The sequence below is a fragment of the Rhinolophus hipposideros genome (genome assembly GCF_964194185.1).
Source record: "Rhinolophus hipposideros genome assembly, chromosome: 24".
NCBI classification, from domain to species: domain Eukaryota; kingdom Metazoa; phylum Chordata; class Mammalia; order Chiroptera; family Rhinolophidae; genus Rhinolophus; species Rhinolophus hipposideros.
Genome location: NC_138070.1, coordinates 20,754,717 through 20,773,138, shown reverse-complemented (window position 1 = coordinate 20,773,138; position 18,422 = coordinate 20,754,717). Strand labels below are relative to the sequence as shown.

The 18,422-nt window shown below is 44.9% G+C and overlaps 1 protein-coding gene across 1 annotated transcript; it reads left to right on the top strand.

Moving 5' to 3' along the window:
- Positions 1-15,690: 15,690 nt before the first annotated feature.
- On the top strand, positions 15,691-17,208 carry ZNF280A (zinc finger protein 280A; the record flags this gene model as incomplete). The annotated part of the gene is made up of 1 exon (XM_081037796.1): positions 15,691-17,208. One exon carries the CDS (start codon positions 15,691-15,693, stop codon positions 17,206-17,208), a length of 1,518 nt encoding a protein of 505 aa, XP_080893922.1.
- Positions 17,209-18,422: the final 1,214 nt, after the last annotated feature.

The window sequence follows — 18,422 nt, the reverse complement described above, 5'->3', positions numbered from 1 at the left end:
CCTGGATTTTGGGTCCCAAGAGTGAACAGCCCCATGCCAGATCCTAGGGAGCACTTAGGTGGATGCAGGTGAATGTCAAGACTTGGGAGGTGGGGGTATGGAGAGACCACCCTGAAGGGCAATACATACAAATGAAAGAGAGATGTCATACTGTTGATTTGCACCCCATGGTCAGGGGCAATTGGCCTCCCCATGAGCAAGAGGCCCCCTGCTCCCATGCCACTCTATCCTGGCCATGGGCCGTCTAAACCCCTCACTGCATAGCCTCCCAGAGAAGCACCTGGGGAGGCCACACTTCATTGCTCCTTTCCCTCAGTGGGAGCAAGTCGGTCCTTTTACTCCTTCCACTGCCTTATTCAGTGATACCCACTCGTGCATGCTGCTGCCTCTGCTGGGTGTCAGTAACTTCCTATTGCCACACACAGCAAATGGCCCTTCTACAATCCCCTATGCCCCATAAGAAAGAACTAGTGTCCATCAGCTAGTGGACACACTTTGCTATTTCTGAGAGAAGAGAAAATACAGAAATCTCCGTAACTGATGGTATGCCCGAAAAAAAAGAGGGTCAGGAAAAGATGTCTTTTTTCCCCCCGATGTACACCCTGTTTCAGCATCCCCAACATAGACCCAACTTACAGGGAACATTTTCCAGAATGGGAACCAGTCCCTCTGGAACTGGAGGAAAAGTGTACAAAATGAGCAGGTTCTCTGGGAGGAACAGCAAAAGTAAAATGCCATATGATCTTGGCATCGGGTTCCTCAGCCACAAAGTAGAGAGAACACCTCAAAACATTATGGTGAGATTCACCTACAGGGCTAACTTACGGGGTGTGATCAGACAATATGGTGAATGTTTAAATTTAAAAAATTATTACAGTAAAAGTCACATTGCCATTAATCCCCCTCAAAATACTCCCCCTCACTTCGAACACACTTGTCCCACCATTCTTGCCACTTTCTGAAGCAGTTCTGGAAGTCTTTTCGTGAGCATCTTTAGTTGTGCAGTCGTGGCTGCCTCGATGTCCTGAATCATTTTGACTGGGGAAGAGCCTGAAGTCGCACGGTGCCAGATCCAATGCATAAGGTGGACGAGGACACACTGTAATGTTTTTATTTGACAGAAATTGCCAGGTACCAGAAGCGATGTGTGTCATGGAGCAATATCATGATGGAGGATGATTTACAGCACACTTTAAAACATCTGCTCCCAACCGTAGCTCCCACCTGACTGACTGCTCCGAACAAGTTGAAACTTGTCACACAGTTAACTAAGATTTGACACGCAGCTTCCTATGTTGGAGACCCCTGTCTTTCCATTGGATGGCACTTGGCAGCAGCATTCACTATTTTCCTTTTTTTTTTTTTTATCACACCATGTATATAAAGCAGTTGTGGTGCCCTGTTCAGAGATGATCCTTTATTATTAGCCACCAGATGCAAGTAAAGGGAGAAAAACAAAAGCCAGTGCTGCATCTTGCTTCTAAAATGGTGCCCTACAGTTGGGACTTTATTTGGTCTGGAGACCTCATTTGAGAAATTCTGGTAAAATTCTTTGTTCAGAATTTTGACTTTTCCATCAAAATGTTCCAAGAGGCATAGTATCAAGGCAATGAGGTTTTGAAAAGTTGAGTTTAGATAGAGATATATCTCATCAGTGAGGATGGCCATACAAGACGCCTGGGGAAGTGGTGACTGCTGGTGCACAGAAGTCATGTAGATAGATGAAGGCCCTATGTCTAGGGGTCTCAATGTCATCAGAAAGCAAGTAGGGAGAGTATGGCACACACTTAGTATTAACTACTCATCCTGGAGCTAGCCGATCTGCACAGCAGATAGGCAGGTTGAATTTAGGGCAGCTACGGGATACAGATGTCAAAGGGAAGAATCTGAATAGAAAAGAGCCGGAGCACAATCTAATGCAACACGTCCAGAGGCAGAAATGAAACTGAAAGAATGGAGTTTAGGTACAGAGAAGTCAAATTGTTTTAGGAGAGTGAGTTGGGGAGAACAACTATTTGAAGAACTGCTGACTGGACCCAAAATCCAGATCGGTACCCAGATTACCACCATTAATAATAAGGCGGGGTATTCAACTAGATTCTGAGAGAAATAGGCTGGATTCTGCAGCTGACGTGAAGTCATTGTCACAGGCATATTTTCACTGTGAAAATAAATAAAGGAAACCTCGCTAAAAGTCGGGAAGCCCTGAATGGGGAACTCTCACCACTCCTTGCAGCCTCCGTAATCAAAGGTAGAAGAAAGATAAAAATTATTCTGACAAGGGAAGGCATTTTTCCCACAGAAATTTCATTTTCTGCATTTAGAAAAGGAAGACCCCTCGGTGCTCCAGCAACAATGCTCTCACTACTCACTGCTTGTAGCCAATGAGACATCACCACAACCGTGAACGCCTGCTTTTTGCCAATGAACTTTAATTCAAAACAACCCTCCTTAATTTCTTCCTAAAACCTAATAAAATTCCTGTCACCTTGTGACATCAGAGCTGTCGTAATGTCATAGCGCAACCATTACTCAAGTGTTTGTAGTGATATACTATACTTATTATTATTTTAGAATGTACTCTTTCTACTTATGAAAACCTTTTTGCTGTAAAATAGTATGCTGGGTTACACCAGCAGCAGCTTCATACATCTTGTGTTTACTGTGACTCTTGATTGTACCATTTTCTCTTGGGCTTGATTTAATCTGTGTTGTCTTATAAATTTTGTGTAACCTAAGTGTACAGAGTTTATGAAGTCTACAGCAGTGAACAGTCGTGTCCTGGGCCTTCAGAATCACTCACCCCTCACTCACTGACTTACCCACCCAGAGCAATTCCATTCATGGTAAGTGCCCCACATAGGTGTACCATCTTTTATCTTTTATACTGCTCCCAGCTCAAACTCTATCCTCTGATTGTTCTATTGTGTCACTGTGGGGACAGGGCCAGGAGAGCAGTTTCCAGGCTCTCAGCCTCACGTGGAAAGGTGCTGGCTAGGGTAGTAGATGGCCATCCGCTGTGACTAGTTGGCCATCAGCTCTAACCAGTTAGCCATTAGCCACTAATATAACTGCGTGGCTACGTTGGTGGGTTGGTTGGCAGAGAAGCGGACTGCAGATTGCAGCTAGCAAGTGGGGTTGGTTGGTTGGCAGAAAAGTGGACAGGCGATTGTGGATCATGTGGCTCCTGCTCCCTATGTCTCCAACCCAACCACTATCGAGAATATCGTGGTATGACTTCCCTATCCATGGCTCCATTGGTGTTCCTTTTTGGCCTCACCATATCCTGCGTTCTCGTGTGAGGAGCAGGACTAGAGTCCCTGCATGATAGTCACCCAACACTGCTTCTCCCAAAGCCGGTGCTCATGGTGTCAGATAAATGACGAAAATAATGAATTCCTGTTCCTCAATCCACCCTCAGGCTTCCCATCGAGGAATGGGTGCAGGAATATTTCAATCATACCTGAGAGATCAATGTTTCCCAAGGTATTCTCTCTTAAGAATCCAATGAGGCAAACACCGAACATTCATTTTCCCAGGTCCCTCCCCTAACAACTTGAGTTTCCCAGGTATAAGATACAGCCCCGGAATTTATATGTGTATAACCGTTTCCCAGGTGATTCTGAGGTTTGAGCAGTCTTTAGAAGCATGGATCTAAACTGGTAAGGAGTCAAAATTTTCCTTCTTTTCCCCTAAGTTATTGGTGCAAAGCTACATTCATGATCAAACATTTTAAAATTGACATCTAAAATATTTTTTCATCATAAGTTTAAACAGTGCAAAAGATGTAATTTCTAGTATACTATAAAAATGGACAGTTTAAGTAAATACAATTGTTAATATCACTGTGGGGACAGAGTCCCAGAGAGCAGTTTCCAGACTCTCGGTCTCACGTGGAAAGGTGCTGGCTCGGTTATTAGATGTCCATCAGCTGTGATCAGATGGCCATCCGCTGTGGCTGCGGGGCCATCAGCTGTAACCAGTTAGCCATTAGCCACTAATATAACTACTGTGAGTTGGCTATGCCCGTGAGTTGGTTGGTTGGCAGAGAAGCAGATGGCGGATTGCGCATCGTGTGGAGCCTGCTTCCTGTATCTCCAACCCAGCCGCAAGCGAGAATGTAGTGGTATGAACCTCTTATCCATGGCTCTGTTGGTTCTCCGTTTTTGCCTCGCTGAATTCTGCGTCCACCGCCTGAGAGAAGGAGCGGGACCAGAGACCCTGCATGACAATTACTCTTTAAAATATATCCAGGGGAGGCTGGTTTTTGCTCAGTGGTTAGAGCACGGTGCTCATAACACCAAGGTTGCGGTTTCGATTCCCACATGGGCCAGTGAGTTGTACCTTCCACAAGTAGATTGAAAACAATGACTTGACTTGGAGCTGATGGTCCTGGAAAAAGACACTATTGCCCAATATTCCCTAATTAAAAAAAAAAATGTATCCAAAAGTATGATGTAGTAGCATAGGTTTTTGATACCTACCATCATCTATTTTAAAAAAATACAAGAATGAGCTCTTTTAATGGTCAGATTTTTTGTAAAATTTATTGGGGTGACAATTGTTAGTAAAGTTACATAAATTTCAGGTGTACAATTCTGTAATACATCATCTATATATATCACATTATGTGTTCACCACTCAGTTGGTTCTCTTTCCATCAGTGGTCAGAATTTTTAATGGTCAGAAAGAGGTTATTCCTCTTTCTCCTTTAATATTCCTTTCTAGTTCACTTAACCCATAAGATTTTATACAATGTGATCTATTTTATACTTGAAAGTCTTTTATTGTTTGTCCTCATATTTCTCTGCACCAAAAAACATTATCAATTGAAATTTACGTTATTAAAAAACAAAATTCAACTGAGTAAATTTGAACATCTGCTTGGCTTTATTAAGTGATTTATGAATCAGACAGCTTCCCTTCTAGCAACCAGAAGATGGCTCCGAGGGTTTGTACAAAATGGAAGGTGTGGGGACAAAACCCCAAAAAGCAGTTTCCAGGCTCTCGGCCTCACATAGAAAGGTGCTGGCTCGGGTAGTAAATGGCCATCAACTGTGATCAGATGCCAGCAGCTGTGGCTAGTTGGCCGTCAGCTGTAACCCGTAGGCCATTGGCCACTAATATAACGGCTGTGGCTACGCTAGCAGGAAAGGAATGGGGGCTAGCAAGAAATGGTGGCTGGCAAGCACGGACTGCTGTTAGGCAGATTATGTAGATCCTGCTTCCTGTGTCTCCAGCCCAGCCGCCAGCGAGAATATATTGGTTTGACTCCCCTATCTATGGCTCCGTGGGTGTTCCTTTTTGGCCTTACCGTGTCCTGCGTTCTTGGGTGGGGAGTGGGAGCTGAGACCCTGCACGACAAATGGCGCAGCGAGCAGGGTCCCCCGCACCACACATGGCGTAGTCGGCAGGATACAGTGCCAGCCAAAGCTCTCCGAAGGGCAGTGGAGCAGTTTGTGCCTGAAAGCTCAGTCTGAGGAAGACCAGGAGGAGCAGCTGCCGGAGAGCTCGATTCCCGTGGAGGGGTGGAAAGATGTGGATGGTTCCCCAACCAGCAGAGGCCGGAGAAAGCGGAGAAAGCGAAGGTTGTTGCGGCCCTGTGGGCTGGGAACTGCTTGCTGACGCAGCCTGGATGCGGGACTTGTCCCAGGAGGAAACGCTTGTTGAGTCCTCCGTGGGAGATGAGGGTGAGGTCAAGGTCATCCCTCACCCCCAGGACAGCCCTGGTGAATGACTATGGACTATGAGGAATTGCCTTCCATCCCTGATTTAATGGACGCTTGACTGTTTGGGAACATACCACCATGTAGTGGGACTGGTTAGATGTTTGCTTTTGTGTCTTGACTGGCCACCATTGATAATATGTAAGCACCTTGATGTGAGCCGCTGTTGTTCCAGCACAGTACCCCGAGAAGCCCAGAGAGAGAGTGGCAGTGCCCAGAGAGGCCCTGGCTGTGTCCAGGAAGTCTGGCTGTGTCCAGAGAGAGTGGCAGTGCCCAGAGAGGCCCTGGCTGTGTCCAGGAAGTCTGGCTGTGTCCAGAGAGAGTGGCAGTGCCCTGAGAGCCCTGGCTGTGTCCAGGAAGTCTGGCTGTGTGCCCAGAGAGAGTGGCAGTGCCCTGAGAGCCCTGGCTGTGTCCAGGAAGTCTGGCTGTGTCCAGAGAGAGTGGCAGTGCCCTGAGAAACTCTGGCTGTGCCCGGGGAAACAGGTGGTACCCTAAGAAGCCCAGGAAGTCTGGCTGTGCCCAGAAGTACTGTGGTGGTGCCCTGAGAAAACCTGGCTGTGCCCGGGGAAAACAGGTGGTACCCTAAGAAGCCCAGGATGTCTGGCTGTGCCCAGAAGTACTGTGGTGGTGCCCTGAGAAACCCTGGCTGTGCTCAGAGAGCCTGGTTGTGTTCAGGATAGTGCATTCACCTCCAGGCTCCTTGCACAGGGCCCCTCGCAGAAGACGCTTGTCGCGTAGATTGTGAGGCGAGACCCTGTAGGGGTGGAGTGTGGGGACAAAACCCCAAAAAGCAGTTTCCAGGCTCTCGGCCTCACATAGAAAGGTGCTGGCTCAGGTAGTAAATGGCCATCAACTGTGATCAGATGCCAGCAGCTGTGGCTAGTTGGCCGTCAGCTGTAACCCGTAGGCCATTGGCCACTAATATAACGGCTGTGGCTACGCTAGCAGGAAAGGAATGGGGGCTAGCAAGAAGATGGTGGCTGGCAAGCACGGACTGCTGTTAGGCAGATTATGTAGATCCTGCTTCCTGTGTCTCCAGCCTAGCCGCCAGCGAGAATATATTGGTTTGACTCCCCTATCTATGGCTCCGTGGGTGTTCCTGTTTGGCCTTACCGTGTCCTGCGTTCTTGGGCGGGGAGTGGGAGCTGAGACCCTGCACGACAAATGGCGCAGCGAGCAGGGTCCCCTGCGTGACAGAAGGTTTTTGTAAGTAGGGTGGGATGAGGGGACTGTTAGTGAAAGGAAATAAGCATTATTTTGGGGCAGGACATCTTTTCCCTGGGGAAATAGAAATAGAAGCATTTGAATCATGCAAATTGCCTTTCTATATGGGGAAAATGGAGAGCACCCAAGTGACAGATTACCTCATTGGTGTTGACCAGAAAATTCCAGAATGGTTGATTAAGATTATGTTTCTGGGAAAAGTTCAAACTGCAATTAGATCAGGTATTAAATTTAGGTTTGTTATCATAGGATTTTAGCATGAATGACACCATTTGGGGCCTTTTTTTCTTTAACAACATAAAAAAAATTTTTCTAGAAGCATGAGTTTCAAATGTTAATGTTGTTTTTTCATGATTGAGTTATTATAGTTAATAATATAAAATTGTTAAAACAATGTAAATACAGGCCATTCTAGGAAGGGGAAATTGTCCATTTTAAATAGGGTGGTCAAGGTGGGCTTCATTGAGAAGCAGCTTTGCCACAAAGACTTGAACTATGTGGGAAAATAGATAAGAGGATGTCTGGATAATGAATATTCCAGAAATAAGGAATATTTATTTCTTAATGCAAAGGTCTTATTACAAGAAAGGCAGTGTGGCTGAAATAGAGTAGCAAAGGCCAAAGTAATAGTGAAACCAGAGGCCAAACAAGTCCGGGCCTCGTGCTGCCTGCACCACTCAGCCAATAGACCGACATAGGACTTGGGTCATAGAATAAGATTTTATTATCAGAGTGCTGGTGGTCTGAGAAGGCAGCAGGTTAACACCTCCAAAAACTGCCTTAACATTCTCAGACTAGCCTGGTATATTTAAGGGAAAATCTGGGAATTCCTGCAGAGGCTACATAATGGTTCCTCGGGTCTTCATGGAGCCTTCTCTCTGGCAATGTGGCTCTCCAATGTGATCACTAACCCAGGAGCAGTGATGACAATAACCTGGAAAGAATGTTAGGCCATAAAGATTGTAATTGTCAAGGGGGGTTGAGGGGGCGGTCAATTGTGACTAGTAAGCAAGCATAAGTTTCAGGGTAATTATCTAAAGCAGGGAACTGGGACAGGTGACATTCCAAGGTCAGAGCAACCAGGCCCTGTTTCTTTTTTTTCTTTTTAAATTTTTATTGGGGAACAGTGCGTTTTTCCAGGATCCATCAGTTCCAAGTCAAGTTGTTTTCAATCTAGTTGTGGAGGGCGCAGCTCACTGGCCCATGTGGGAATCAAACTGGCGACCTTGGTGTTATGAGCACTGCGCTCCAACCAACTGAGCCAACTGACTGCCCCAGGCCCTATTTCAATAGGAGCTCGTGGGGGGCCAGATAGCTTAGGCCTGCAGTCAGGATAAGGACTTTCTACTGTCCAAACCTTGTCGCTTCATTTAACCCTGTTTTCCTACAGAAAATGCTTGGGGCTACTAGAAAGGCCCAAAGGCAGACCTTCCATAGCCTCCAGACAAGATTAAAGACCTTCTTTCATATACTTTTATACCACTTTGAATTTCACTTGTCACATTTACAAGGAAAGGCATTTTAAAAATTAACTTAGCTAGCTTTATTGAGATATAATTAACATACAGCATTGTATAAGTTTAAGGTGTACAACATGTTGATTTGATAAGAAAAGTATTTTTAAAGTTATATCACATTATGGCACTTTAGAACATTTTAATAAGTAAACTGGATTTGTTTTAATTCTGTAACTTAATTGCACTGGAAGAAAATGGCAATACTCATATAGGAGTGTGTGTGTTACCTGCCGTTGGGTCAACTCTGACACATGGAAACTCTATGTGTGAGTGATGTCTACAATGTCCTGTCATCAACAGCCCTGCTCAGCTCCTATAGACTCATGCAAACACAGATATACCTTGGAGATATTGTGGGTTTTTTTCTAGAACACCATAATAAAGTGAATACCGCACTAAAGTAAGTCACAAATTTTTTGGTTTCCCAGTGCATATAAAAGTTATGTTTACACTATACTGTAGTCTGTAGTCTGTTAAGTATGCAATAGTATTATGTCTATAAAAATAATGTACATACCTGAATTAAAACATACTTCATTGCTAAAAAAATGCTAAGGATCACCTGAGCCTATTGGAAAAATGGTCCTGATAGACTTGTTCCACATAGGGTTGCCACAAACCTTTAATTTGTAAAAAATACAGTATCTGTGAAGCACAATAAAATGAAGTATGCCTTTATTTCTTGTCTGTCAGAGGACACTTGAAGCCCTCCCTTCCCCCAAGAATCTGTAGGCAAAAGGCTATAAGAAAGGTGGAAGGCAAAGCTGTGATTCAATCTAGAAAGTGCCCAGGAAAGGGAGAGTGAAGGAGAAGGGACAGGGGAGGGAAGAGATTGAGAGGTAACAAGAGCAAGCCAGGAGTATGACTTCTGACTCCTGGAACTGAATTAAAAAAGAAGTGGTCCCCTCCCTAGAAAACAGGTTTTTATTCTCTGAAGCTGGAGTGATCTGTGAGCACTTCCTAATATTTGGAAGAAGATATCTTCTCTTTTAGGTTCTTCTGTTGGAATAGCTGTATAGATTGATTTTCCCTACTCCTGCTGACCCCCAATAGCTCAAGATTCAAGTAAACTGGACATAAGGAGGTGGGCCTCTGGACAACAGGGAGAGGAAGGGGGACTCCGACCTCAGGACTCAACCTGGAAGGCAGCCTTGCCCCTATCCCCACCCCCACCCACTACCCCACCCTGAAGCCCCACCCACATTCTTTCCTTTGACTGGCAATTTGGATGGAAGTTTTTAGCAATCGCTCTGATCAACAGCCAGAAATCCAATCAAGAAAAAACAGGTTCAGGAACTTGATTGGATCCCCGTTGAATGTTATAGATTGGATTATAATGGGCTTTAAAAGGAGTGGAATCTTCTGATCAGGCCTCACTCAGGCTTTTGGAGAGTAAGGTTCCACAAAAGAAGTGGTGCTGCTGGACTTTAGAGAAGTTTCTCCAGGACATGTAGACAAGGACATTTCAGCTTCATCCTTCCTTGTGGCTCAGGTCGGGAAATATTGAGCCACACTGAATCACCTGGACACATAACTTCAGGAACTGGTAAGCAAAGAAATAAGGTATCTTTCATTTTGTTCTCTTAAACCATGGGTCTAAAAGCTTTTTCTGTAAAGGGTTAGATAGTAAAAACGTATTTTAGGCATGGACCATGTGTTCTCTGTTACGGTGGCTTGACTCTGCCATAGTAGTGTGAAAGCAGCCATGGACAAATGCCTTAAAGAGGGATCACATCTGTGTTCCTATCTAATTTTGTTTGTGGACATTGAAGTTTGAATGTCATATAATTTTCCATGTGTCACAAAATATTCCTTTGGGTTTTTCCCCAAAAAATTAAAAAAAAATTTTTAAATTAAATACGTAAAAATTCCCTAAAAATCATAAAAATCATTCTTAACTTGCTGGTTGTGCAAAACCAGGGGGAGAGCTAATTTCCCAACCCCTGTCTTGAAACACTTGCCAAAATGCACCTAGCATTCCATTAGTGAACTGTGAAATTTCGTGAACCACAATCAGCTTTTGAAAAGAATTATAATTTTTTCCATTGACTCTGATGCCGTCAACTAACTGTAAACTTTAAAAATAAAACAGCCAGTTATTTTACCAGCAAAACGGGTTTGTGAATTGCAATTCAGGACAAGCAAGCTATGGTGAAACCAAAGGAAAGTCTGCAAACAAAGGAGGAGAACATTACTCTATAGAGAAAAAGGAGGAAGTTGGGAGGGGTGGGTATGAGCAAAAGTCCATTAGAGAAGAGCAGGAGTCTGGGGTTGTGATGGTTTCTCATTGGCTGAGTTGTGGCATTTCCCATTGTCTGGGCTTGTTGCTGGGCAAGGAGAAAGTCTTTTCTCCTGCTGGCACAGTAAGGTGGGCTACTTCCGGCTCAGAATTGTAAAGTAAGGGGCTGAGACAATGTTTGCATGACAGCTCCCCATTCAGGGCTTCCAGATTCCATTTTAAATGAGGTTTCTCTTTATTAATTTTCACCTAAGATACATTATATCTGATATCTATATAAAATTAAAAACTGTCAAACTAACTATGAAATGCTACTGATGAGATGTAATCTTGTTTCAGAAATGGTAAATGTAAACATTATCATATTCCTTAGAATCAGTGAAATGTGTTAATGGCATAGAAGATAATCGGTATATCCATTGTAGGGAGAGTATTTTATAAAACTTGTTTCATTACACACACACACACACAACCATACGTACTGGCTGAATTTTTTCCTTGCATGATAGTTGTGGGGACAGAGTCCCAGAGAGCAGTTTCCCGGCTGTCGGCCTCACTGGAAAGGTGCTGGCTCGGGTAGTAGATGGTCATCAGCTGTGACTAGTTGGCCATCAGCTGTTACCGGTTAGCCGTTAGCCACTGATGTAACTGCCGTGGCTACGCTAGCAAGTGCGGATTGCGGATTGCAGAGGTGTGGATTGCAGTTAGCGAATGAGGTTGGCTGGCAGAGAGAAGTGGTCAGCGGATTGCTGATCGTGTGGCTCCTGCTTTCTGTGTCTCCAACCCAGCCGCCAGCGAGACTATAGTGGTATGACTCCCCTATCTATGGCTCCGTGAGTGTTCCTTTTTGGCCTCGCCATGTTCTTATGTGGGGAGCGGAACCAGAGTCCCCGCATGAGTCCCTGCTTGACAAATGGTGCAGCGAGCATGGTACGGTGCCGGGCAAAGCTCTTTGAATGATGGTGGAGCAGTTTGTATGTGTGAAAGCTCAGCTTCGGGAGGCACGGTCTGCCTGGGAGACTCGAGCCTCCAGATGGCACACCACCTTCTTGGCCATAGAAGGCGTCGCCTTCCTTTTGATAATCTGCTGCTGTAGGCTCCGAGGGTTGTGGACATCTTGCCTTGAGGCCTCCACCCAATTGGGCGCCTGGTGTGGCGAGCAGGATTCCAGCCAGGTAGGAATCGTGTCTGACTTTGGGCAGGAGGACAGGTGGCCCCCACACTGTGTGGTACCCGCTAGCTACTGTTCTCAGGAGCTGGACCCCCGAGAAGGGTTGGGAGGACATGGATGGCTCTCTGGCCAGCATGGAGAGGGCCCTGTAGGTTCTAGCTGAGCGGTTGCCGGAGGAAGAGAAGGGCACAGCCGGCCGTGTGGGCTGGATGTTCCTCACCACGTTGTGTCATAACATGGAGGACACACTTAATGGAATAGCCCAGGTGCAGGACGAGCAGCCCCAGGGGAGGTGCTGGAAGCTTGGGACTGCCGGTTGGAGGATGTTCTCACCATGGTGCATCATAACTCGGAGGAAGCGCTTGCTGGAATAGCCCAGGTGCGGGACCAGATGTCCTGGTGGGAGGTGCTGGAAGCTCAGCTCCTCCTGTTAGAGGATGAGCCCCAGAGCAGACACTCTGAGGCAGAGGATGATAACACAACTGGAGACAATTAGTTCCCAACCCCCAAGCCCGGCCCATCTTGAAGCAAAAGGTAAAAGGTGAGCAATCTTTGGGCCCCAGGGACATTGCTGCCGGCAACCCAGCTGTGACTGAGTTCACAACCTACACCCCTTACACTCCCACTGAGTTGCAGGAGCTGGGGAGGTGGTACAGACAGAGCCCTGGAGAACCACTCTCGGCTTGGCTACTACGTTTATGGGATGAAGGGGCAGACAGCATTCTCTGCTCCCCAGACAAAATGGAAAAGCTGGCCTTTGTGACATGCATCCATTCTTGCGACAAAGGTTACAGAATTGCCATAGGTTGGCCCACGACCAGGGCAACCACACTCTAATGGAGTGGCTCACTACTACGGGGTTGATGTTTGCTTGGCCGTGTCCAGCTGTGGATCAGCGGCATATGGTGGTTGTTCTTACACGGCTGTGCACTCTCTATGGGCGCCCCCAAGTCATTGAAAGTGACAGGTGTACCCATTTTACGGGGCAAGAGGTGCAGCGCTGGGCTGCCAGGATGGACGTGCAATGGTTGTTTCGTGCTCTGTATAACCCACAAGCAGCTGGCATGATTGAACGCTATACTGGCCTTTTGAAGCAAGGCCTCCGGGTGTCACAACACCCTCCCACGATGCGTGACTGGGCCTCTTGTCTATGGGACATCTTGAGAATCCTGAATGAGAAACCACGGAATGGAGGGCCCACACTAGTAGAAGCTTTGCTACATCGAACGGCTGCTCCCATTCAGTTATAGGTTACTACAAGTGGGACTCTGTTAAAGCCAGGCTACGGCAGAAATGGAAACATTTTGCTGTCAGCATCCACATGCTTGAAAGCAGGGGAACGGCAGCAATGGACTTAGCCCTGGCGGGTCAAAAGCCCCCACTGTTGATGGTTGGGCCTGATAGCCCCACGGGGGCGCTGGTTTGACTCATGATTTGCAAGTGACGCCAGGGGTGGTGGCTGAGTGGCCACAGCATGTGACTGTGGTATATGGAGGTCCCGATGCTGGGATGATTTTGTGGGGAACCTGTGTACTCTCGCTATGGCCTATTATGGGGTCCCCTGTACTGTTACATGTCAAAACTATGCAAGGGACCCCAAGCACTGCCATAAAGATCTGGTACCACAAACCGGGAAAGGTGCTACTGGCAGCGATCCCTCGTTTCCCAGGACAAAAAGCTGTCATGTATTCTCCCAGATGGAAGGGATTTGCCATTGTTGGTTCCTAAAACTACTATTTCTTTCCGCCCATAGGTGCCTATAGGCTAATATGGCACAGGAACCCTCCCAGAAGATGCTTGTCATATAGATTGTGTGGCGAGACCGTATAGGGGTGGAGTGTGGGGACAGAGTCCCAGAGAGCAGTTTCCAGGCTCTCGGCCTCACGTGGAAAGGTGTTGGCTTGGGTAGTAGATGGTCATCAGCTGTGACTAGTTGGCCATCAGCTTTTACCGGTTAGCCATTAGACACTGATATAACTGCCATGGCTACGCTAGCAGGCGTGGATTGTAGTTAGCAAGTGGGGTTGGTTGACAGGGAAGTGGACGGCAGATTGCAGATCATGTGGATCCTACTTTGTGTGTCTCCAACCCAGCCGCCAGCGAGAATATAGTGGTATGACTCCCCTATCTATGGCTCCGTGGTGTGTTCCTTTTTGGCCTCACCATGTCCTGTGTTTTTATGTGCGGAGCAGGACCAGAGACCCAACATGACTCCCTGCATGACAATAGTGTTAAATCATTTCAATTTGGATTTTACTAAATGTTTGGAGAGCCCGGAATTAGTGGATTTGAGTCTGTTGTAGTCATAAATGATCAGATTAATAATAGCTACTATCTATTTATTTTATTTATTTATTATCAATCAATTCATGTATTTTCTTACTCTCCCCCATGACAGGGTAAGGATACCAAGAGTATTCATATGTTTCTTAACATTGCTCTAGAAGGTGAAGTAAAAAAACACAAGTCCCTGCCCTCATGTTGCTTACAGTCTAGTGGGTGGAGAGAGAAATAAAGCAAGATATTTTTTCTGTATTGTATGTTAGGCCAGGGTTAAACACTGAGTTGAAAAAATAGTGTTTGGGGAGAATAGGGCATGTAAATTGGGAGGTAGTGATTTCAATAGCATGGTAGGGAAGTCTTATTGAGAAGATGTGGACCTGAAGCAGGTCAAGAGCTGGGATGGGAGCATCTGAGAAAAGGCTTCCATGGCAGGAGAAGCAACAAAAGTCCCGAGAAAGTACAGGGTCTGGTGCCCACCCATAAAGATCGGGATGGCTGCAGTGGAGGGATGGAGGGTCAGAACAGATGAGAACCAGTGGGCACAGGCAGGTGGCCTAGACCTCTGAGACATTTTATGTTCATTGGCATTTCTTCTGAGTGAGATGGGAAGCCATTGGAGATCTATAAGCAGAAGAGTGCATACCAGCTCTCCTACATACTTTAACAGAAGCATTGGAGCAGCCATGGGGACATAAGACAAAAGCCGTGTAAAGCTGGAACCTTCTGCACTGCAATGATACAGGGAGAGAACATGGTGCTGTCATTCAAGGAGGTGGCAGTGGATATAGAAGAGAATGGTCAGGTTCTGGATACTTTTAGAAGGTGGAACAGTTTGCTAATTGACTGACTTTAGGGTGTGAGGGAAAGGCTGGAAAAGGATGTCTCTTGAATTTGTGAACTGAGCAACTGGAAGGGTTTACTGAGAAAGGGAACACTGCAGGAGGAGCAGACTTTTTTTTTTTTTTTTAGGGGACTATCTAGAGCTTAGTTTTGTTAAGATTGGTTAGAAAGTTATCCCTGAGGGTACATCTGCAAGTAGGAAGAAGCTAGTGAGACACCCAGGGTGCAAAAATGAACGAGGCAGGCACTCTGAGATGTTGAACCTTCACTTCCTTAAGTTTTGCCCTTTAATCTTGTGCTCCAGTGCCTCACTTGCCTCTCCCTGTTCATGGTGCTGCAAGAGGACATGTTGAGCAGTTTGTAATTGCAGGAGACTGCTGGGACTGGGGTGGGACATGGCTGGAGAGGTAAATCTGAGATTATCAAATACTTTGAGCCTGCTTTCTTCCATGTAAAGTAAGGATGTTAATAGTTATCTCAGTGTTTGGGAGGGAAGATTAAATAAGGCGATGATTTGTATTTCTTGAAATAAATACTGACTAATGATATGGTTGCATTTAGGTGGCAATTTACAAAAAGAAAGCACTAGAAGTTGAAGGGACCTCTTTGAACCAAAAGCTGTTCTCGTTGGCTCAGCTGGCAGATCTGTTGTCTTGTGAGGAAGAACAAGGGCCAGAACCACTGAGGAACATGGGAGAATCCAAACACAGGGACAAGCATGATGATGCTGAGCTGATCTTTGTTGGAGTGGAAGATGTAAATAAAGATGATGAAATTCTCTTTGTCAGAGTGATTTCCAAATCAAAACCAGTCATTTCAAACATTTTGAATAGAGTGACCCCAGACTTATATTTAAAAAGAAAGAAAAGCTGCTTGAGTCAAGATCCTGCTTGCACATTACAGCCCGAAAATTACATGACCCCGACATCAAAAGCAGCGTCCACCTTCCTAGCTTCTCAATCTGAAAGGGGAGCCATAGATAGTCCTCTTATTTTTGAGCCTTCATCTAAACCTGACTATAAAACAAGCTCACCAGAAATTATGCCTGGAAGTTCTTCAGATTTGCTCTCTTCATGGTCTCAGGGTCTACTTGGAGCTGTGTTTTCTGTAGGAGGCAAGGATAAAAGTCCTTGTGATTCAAAGCGACTTTCCACTTTGGATATAAACAGTGGAAATCCCAAAAGACCTAAACTCAGTGATGGACTCCCAGGAGGAGATTCAGCTGTAGCCCCTTCCGGAGTCTCTCCTACAGTAAATATGAGTACACCCTCTTTATTAAGCCCTGTTCAGAATGAAGCATTTCTTTGGTCTCATGCAAATGACAAAGCACATTTTAATCTTATGAATCCAGACAGAACAAATAGTTTGGAAAGGCTGGAAAAAACAGACTTGCTGGATCTAGCAAGTCAAAACAAGACTGTTGATCCCAAGAAAGGAAATCTGGTTGTGTTACTTCATGACTTTTACTACGGACAGCATAGAGGAGATGGGCAGCCAGAAGAAAAGACTCACACAGCCTTTAAATGCCTCAGCTGCTTGAAAGTTCTAAAAAATGTCAAGTTTATGAACCACGTGAAGCACCACTTGGAACTTGAGAAACAGAAGGGTGACAGCTGGGAAATCCACACCACCTGCCAGCACTGCCACCGGCAGTTTCCCACTCCGTTCCAGCTGCAATGTCACATTGAAAGTGTACACATTTCCCAGGAGCCCTCTGCTGTCTGTAAAATTTGTGAATTGTCTTTTGAAACAGATCAGGTTCTCTTACAGCACATGGAGGACAATCATAAGGCTGGGGAAATGCCATATGTGTGCCAGGTTTGCAACTACAGATCATCTGCCTTTGCTGATGTGGAAACACATTTCAGAACATGCCATGAAAACACAAAGAATTTGCTTTGTCTGTTTTGTCTCAAAATTTTTAAAACTGCAACATTCTATATGAATCATTGCTGGAGACACTGGAACAAGAGAGTCTTCCAGTGTTCCAAGTGCCGGCTACAATTTTTGACTTTGAAGGAGGAAATGGAGCACCAAACCAAGAATCATCAAACATTTAAAAAGCCAGAGCAATTGGAAGGATGGTCTCCTGAAACAAAGGTTATTATTCAAACTTCAATTCAACCAGGATCCAGAGGTGCAGCATCCATCACTATGAACAACATTGACTCTCAACTGTCACCTCTTAAAACTAAAAAGAAGTATTAAAACTAAAACTAAGTATTCCAGACATCACTGAAGCTACAGTTATGGTTAAAAATTGTTCTGCCCACCTCCAGGAATTCTGAAAGACAGACTTGAGGTTAGGACCTTGTACATCATGCTGTAGATGCCAGCAAGCAATATCAACAACTGTCAGGTTTTACAGTGACAAATCCAACCTCCCCACTGTCAAGAAGTAGCTCGGAAGTCTTCTTCATACCCCTTCCCAATCAACCCCCTCCCCAAAGTAACTACATTTCTGACCTCTACTACCATAGAGTGGTTCCTGTTTTTCGACTTTAAATAAATGGAATTGCACAACAGATTTTTGTCTTTGTTTTCCTGTAAATAAGTGAGATGCATTCTTGCTGTAACAGCACATTCTATTTCTTGATGGGTAGAATTCCCTTGAATATAGTGCCATTTTATGTATCCACTATACTGTTGATAGACTTTGAGGTTGATTCTTTTGCTATTTTGAGTAAAGCTTGTATGAGGTTCTACATGTCTTTTGGCAGACATGTACTCATTTCTCTAGGATGGTATAGAGATGTTCTGAAACTATAGATTTGGCTTTTTTAGTGCAGATACTGCCAAACATTTTTTCAAAGTGATTGAAACAACTTACATTTCCACCAGCAATATTGAGAACTCCACTGTTACAGATACAACACTTGGTACTGTCAGTCCTTTTCATTAGTGTCATTTTCTTGACATTTTAGTGGTATCACATTGTTTTCATCTGCATTTCCCCAGTGAGTAATGATATTGAGAATAATTTTTTCATATGGTTATTGGCCTTTTGAATATTATCAAGGCTTGCCTCCTTATGTTTTTTTTTTTTTTAAACTAGGCTGTCAACTGGGAAGGATGTAAGAGAACTGATGGGACACTGAAAATGCCCTGTATTTTGACCTGAATGGTAGTTTCATGGGTGCTCATATGTGCTTCATGGTGTGTCCTATTTAAGAAATTACCAAGAACGTAAGAATATTCCTCCTATGTTTTCTTCTAGAAGCTTTACTGTTCAGCCTCTCACATTTAGGTCTATGATCCATCTCATTTACTTTTTTGTTTGTGGTGTAATAAATCAAGGTACCAAGGTTAATATTTTCATACACATATTCAAACCAACCAGTATTATTTACTAAAAACCACTCTACCCACTGTATTGCTGTGGAAATTTTGTGTAAATTGGATAGATAACTAATGTATTCTGG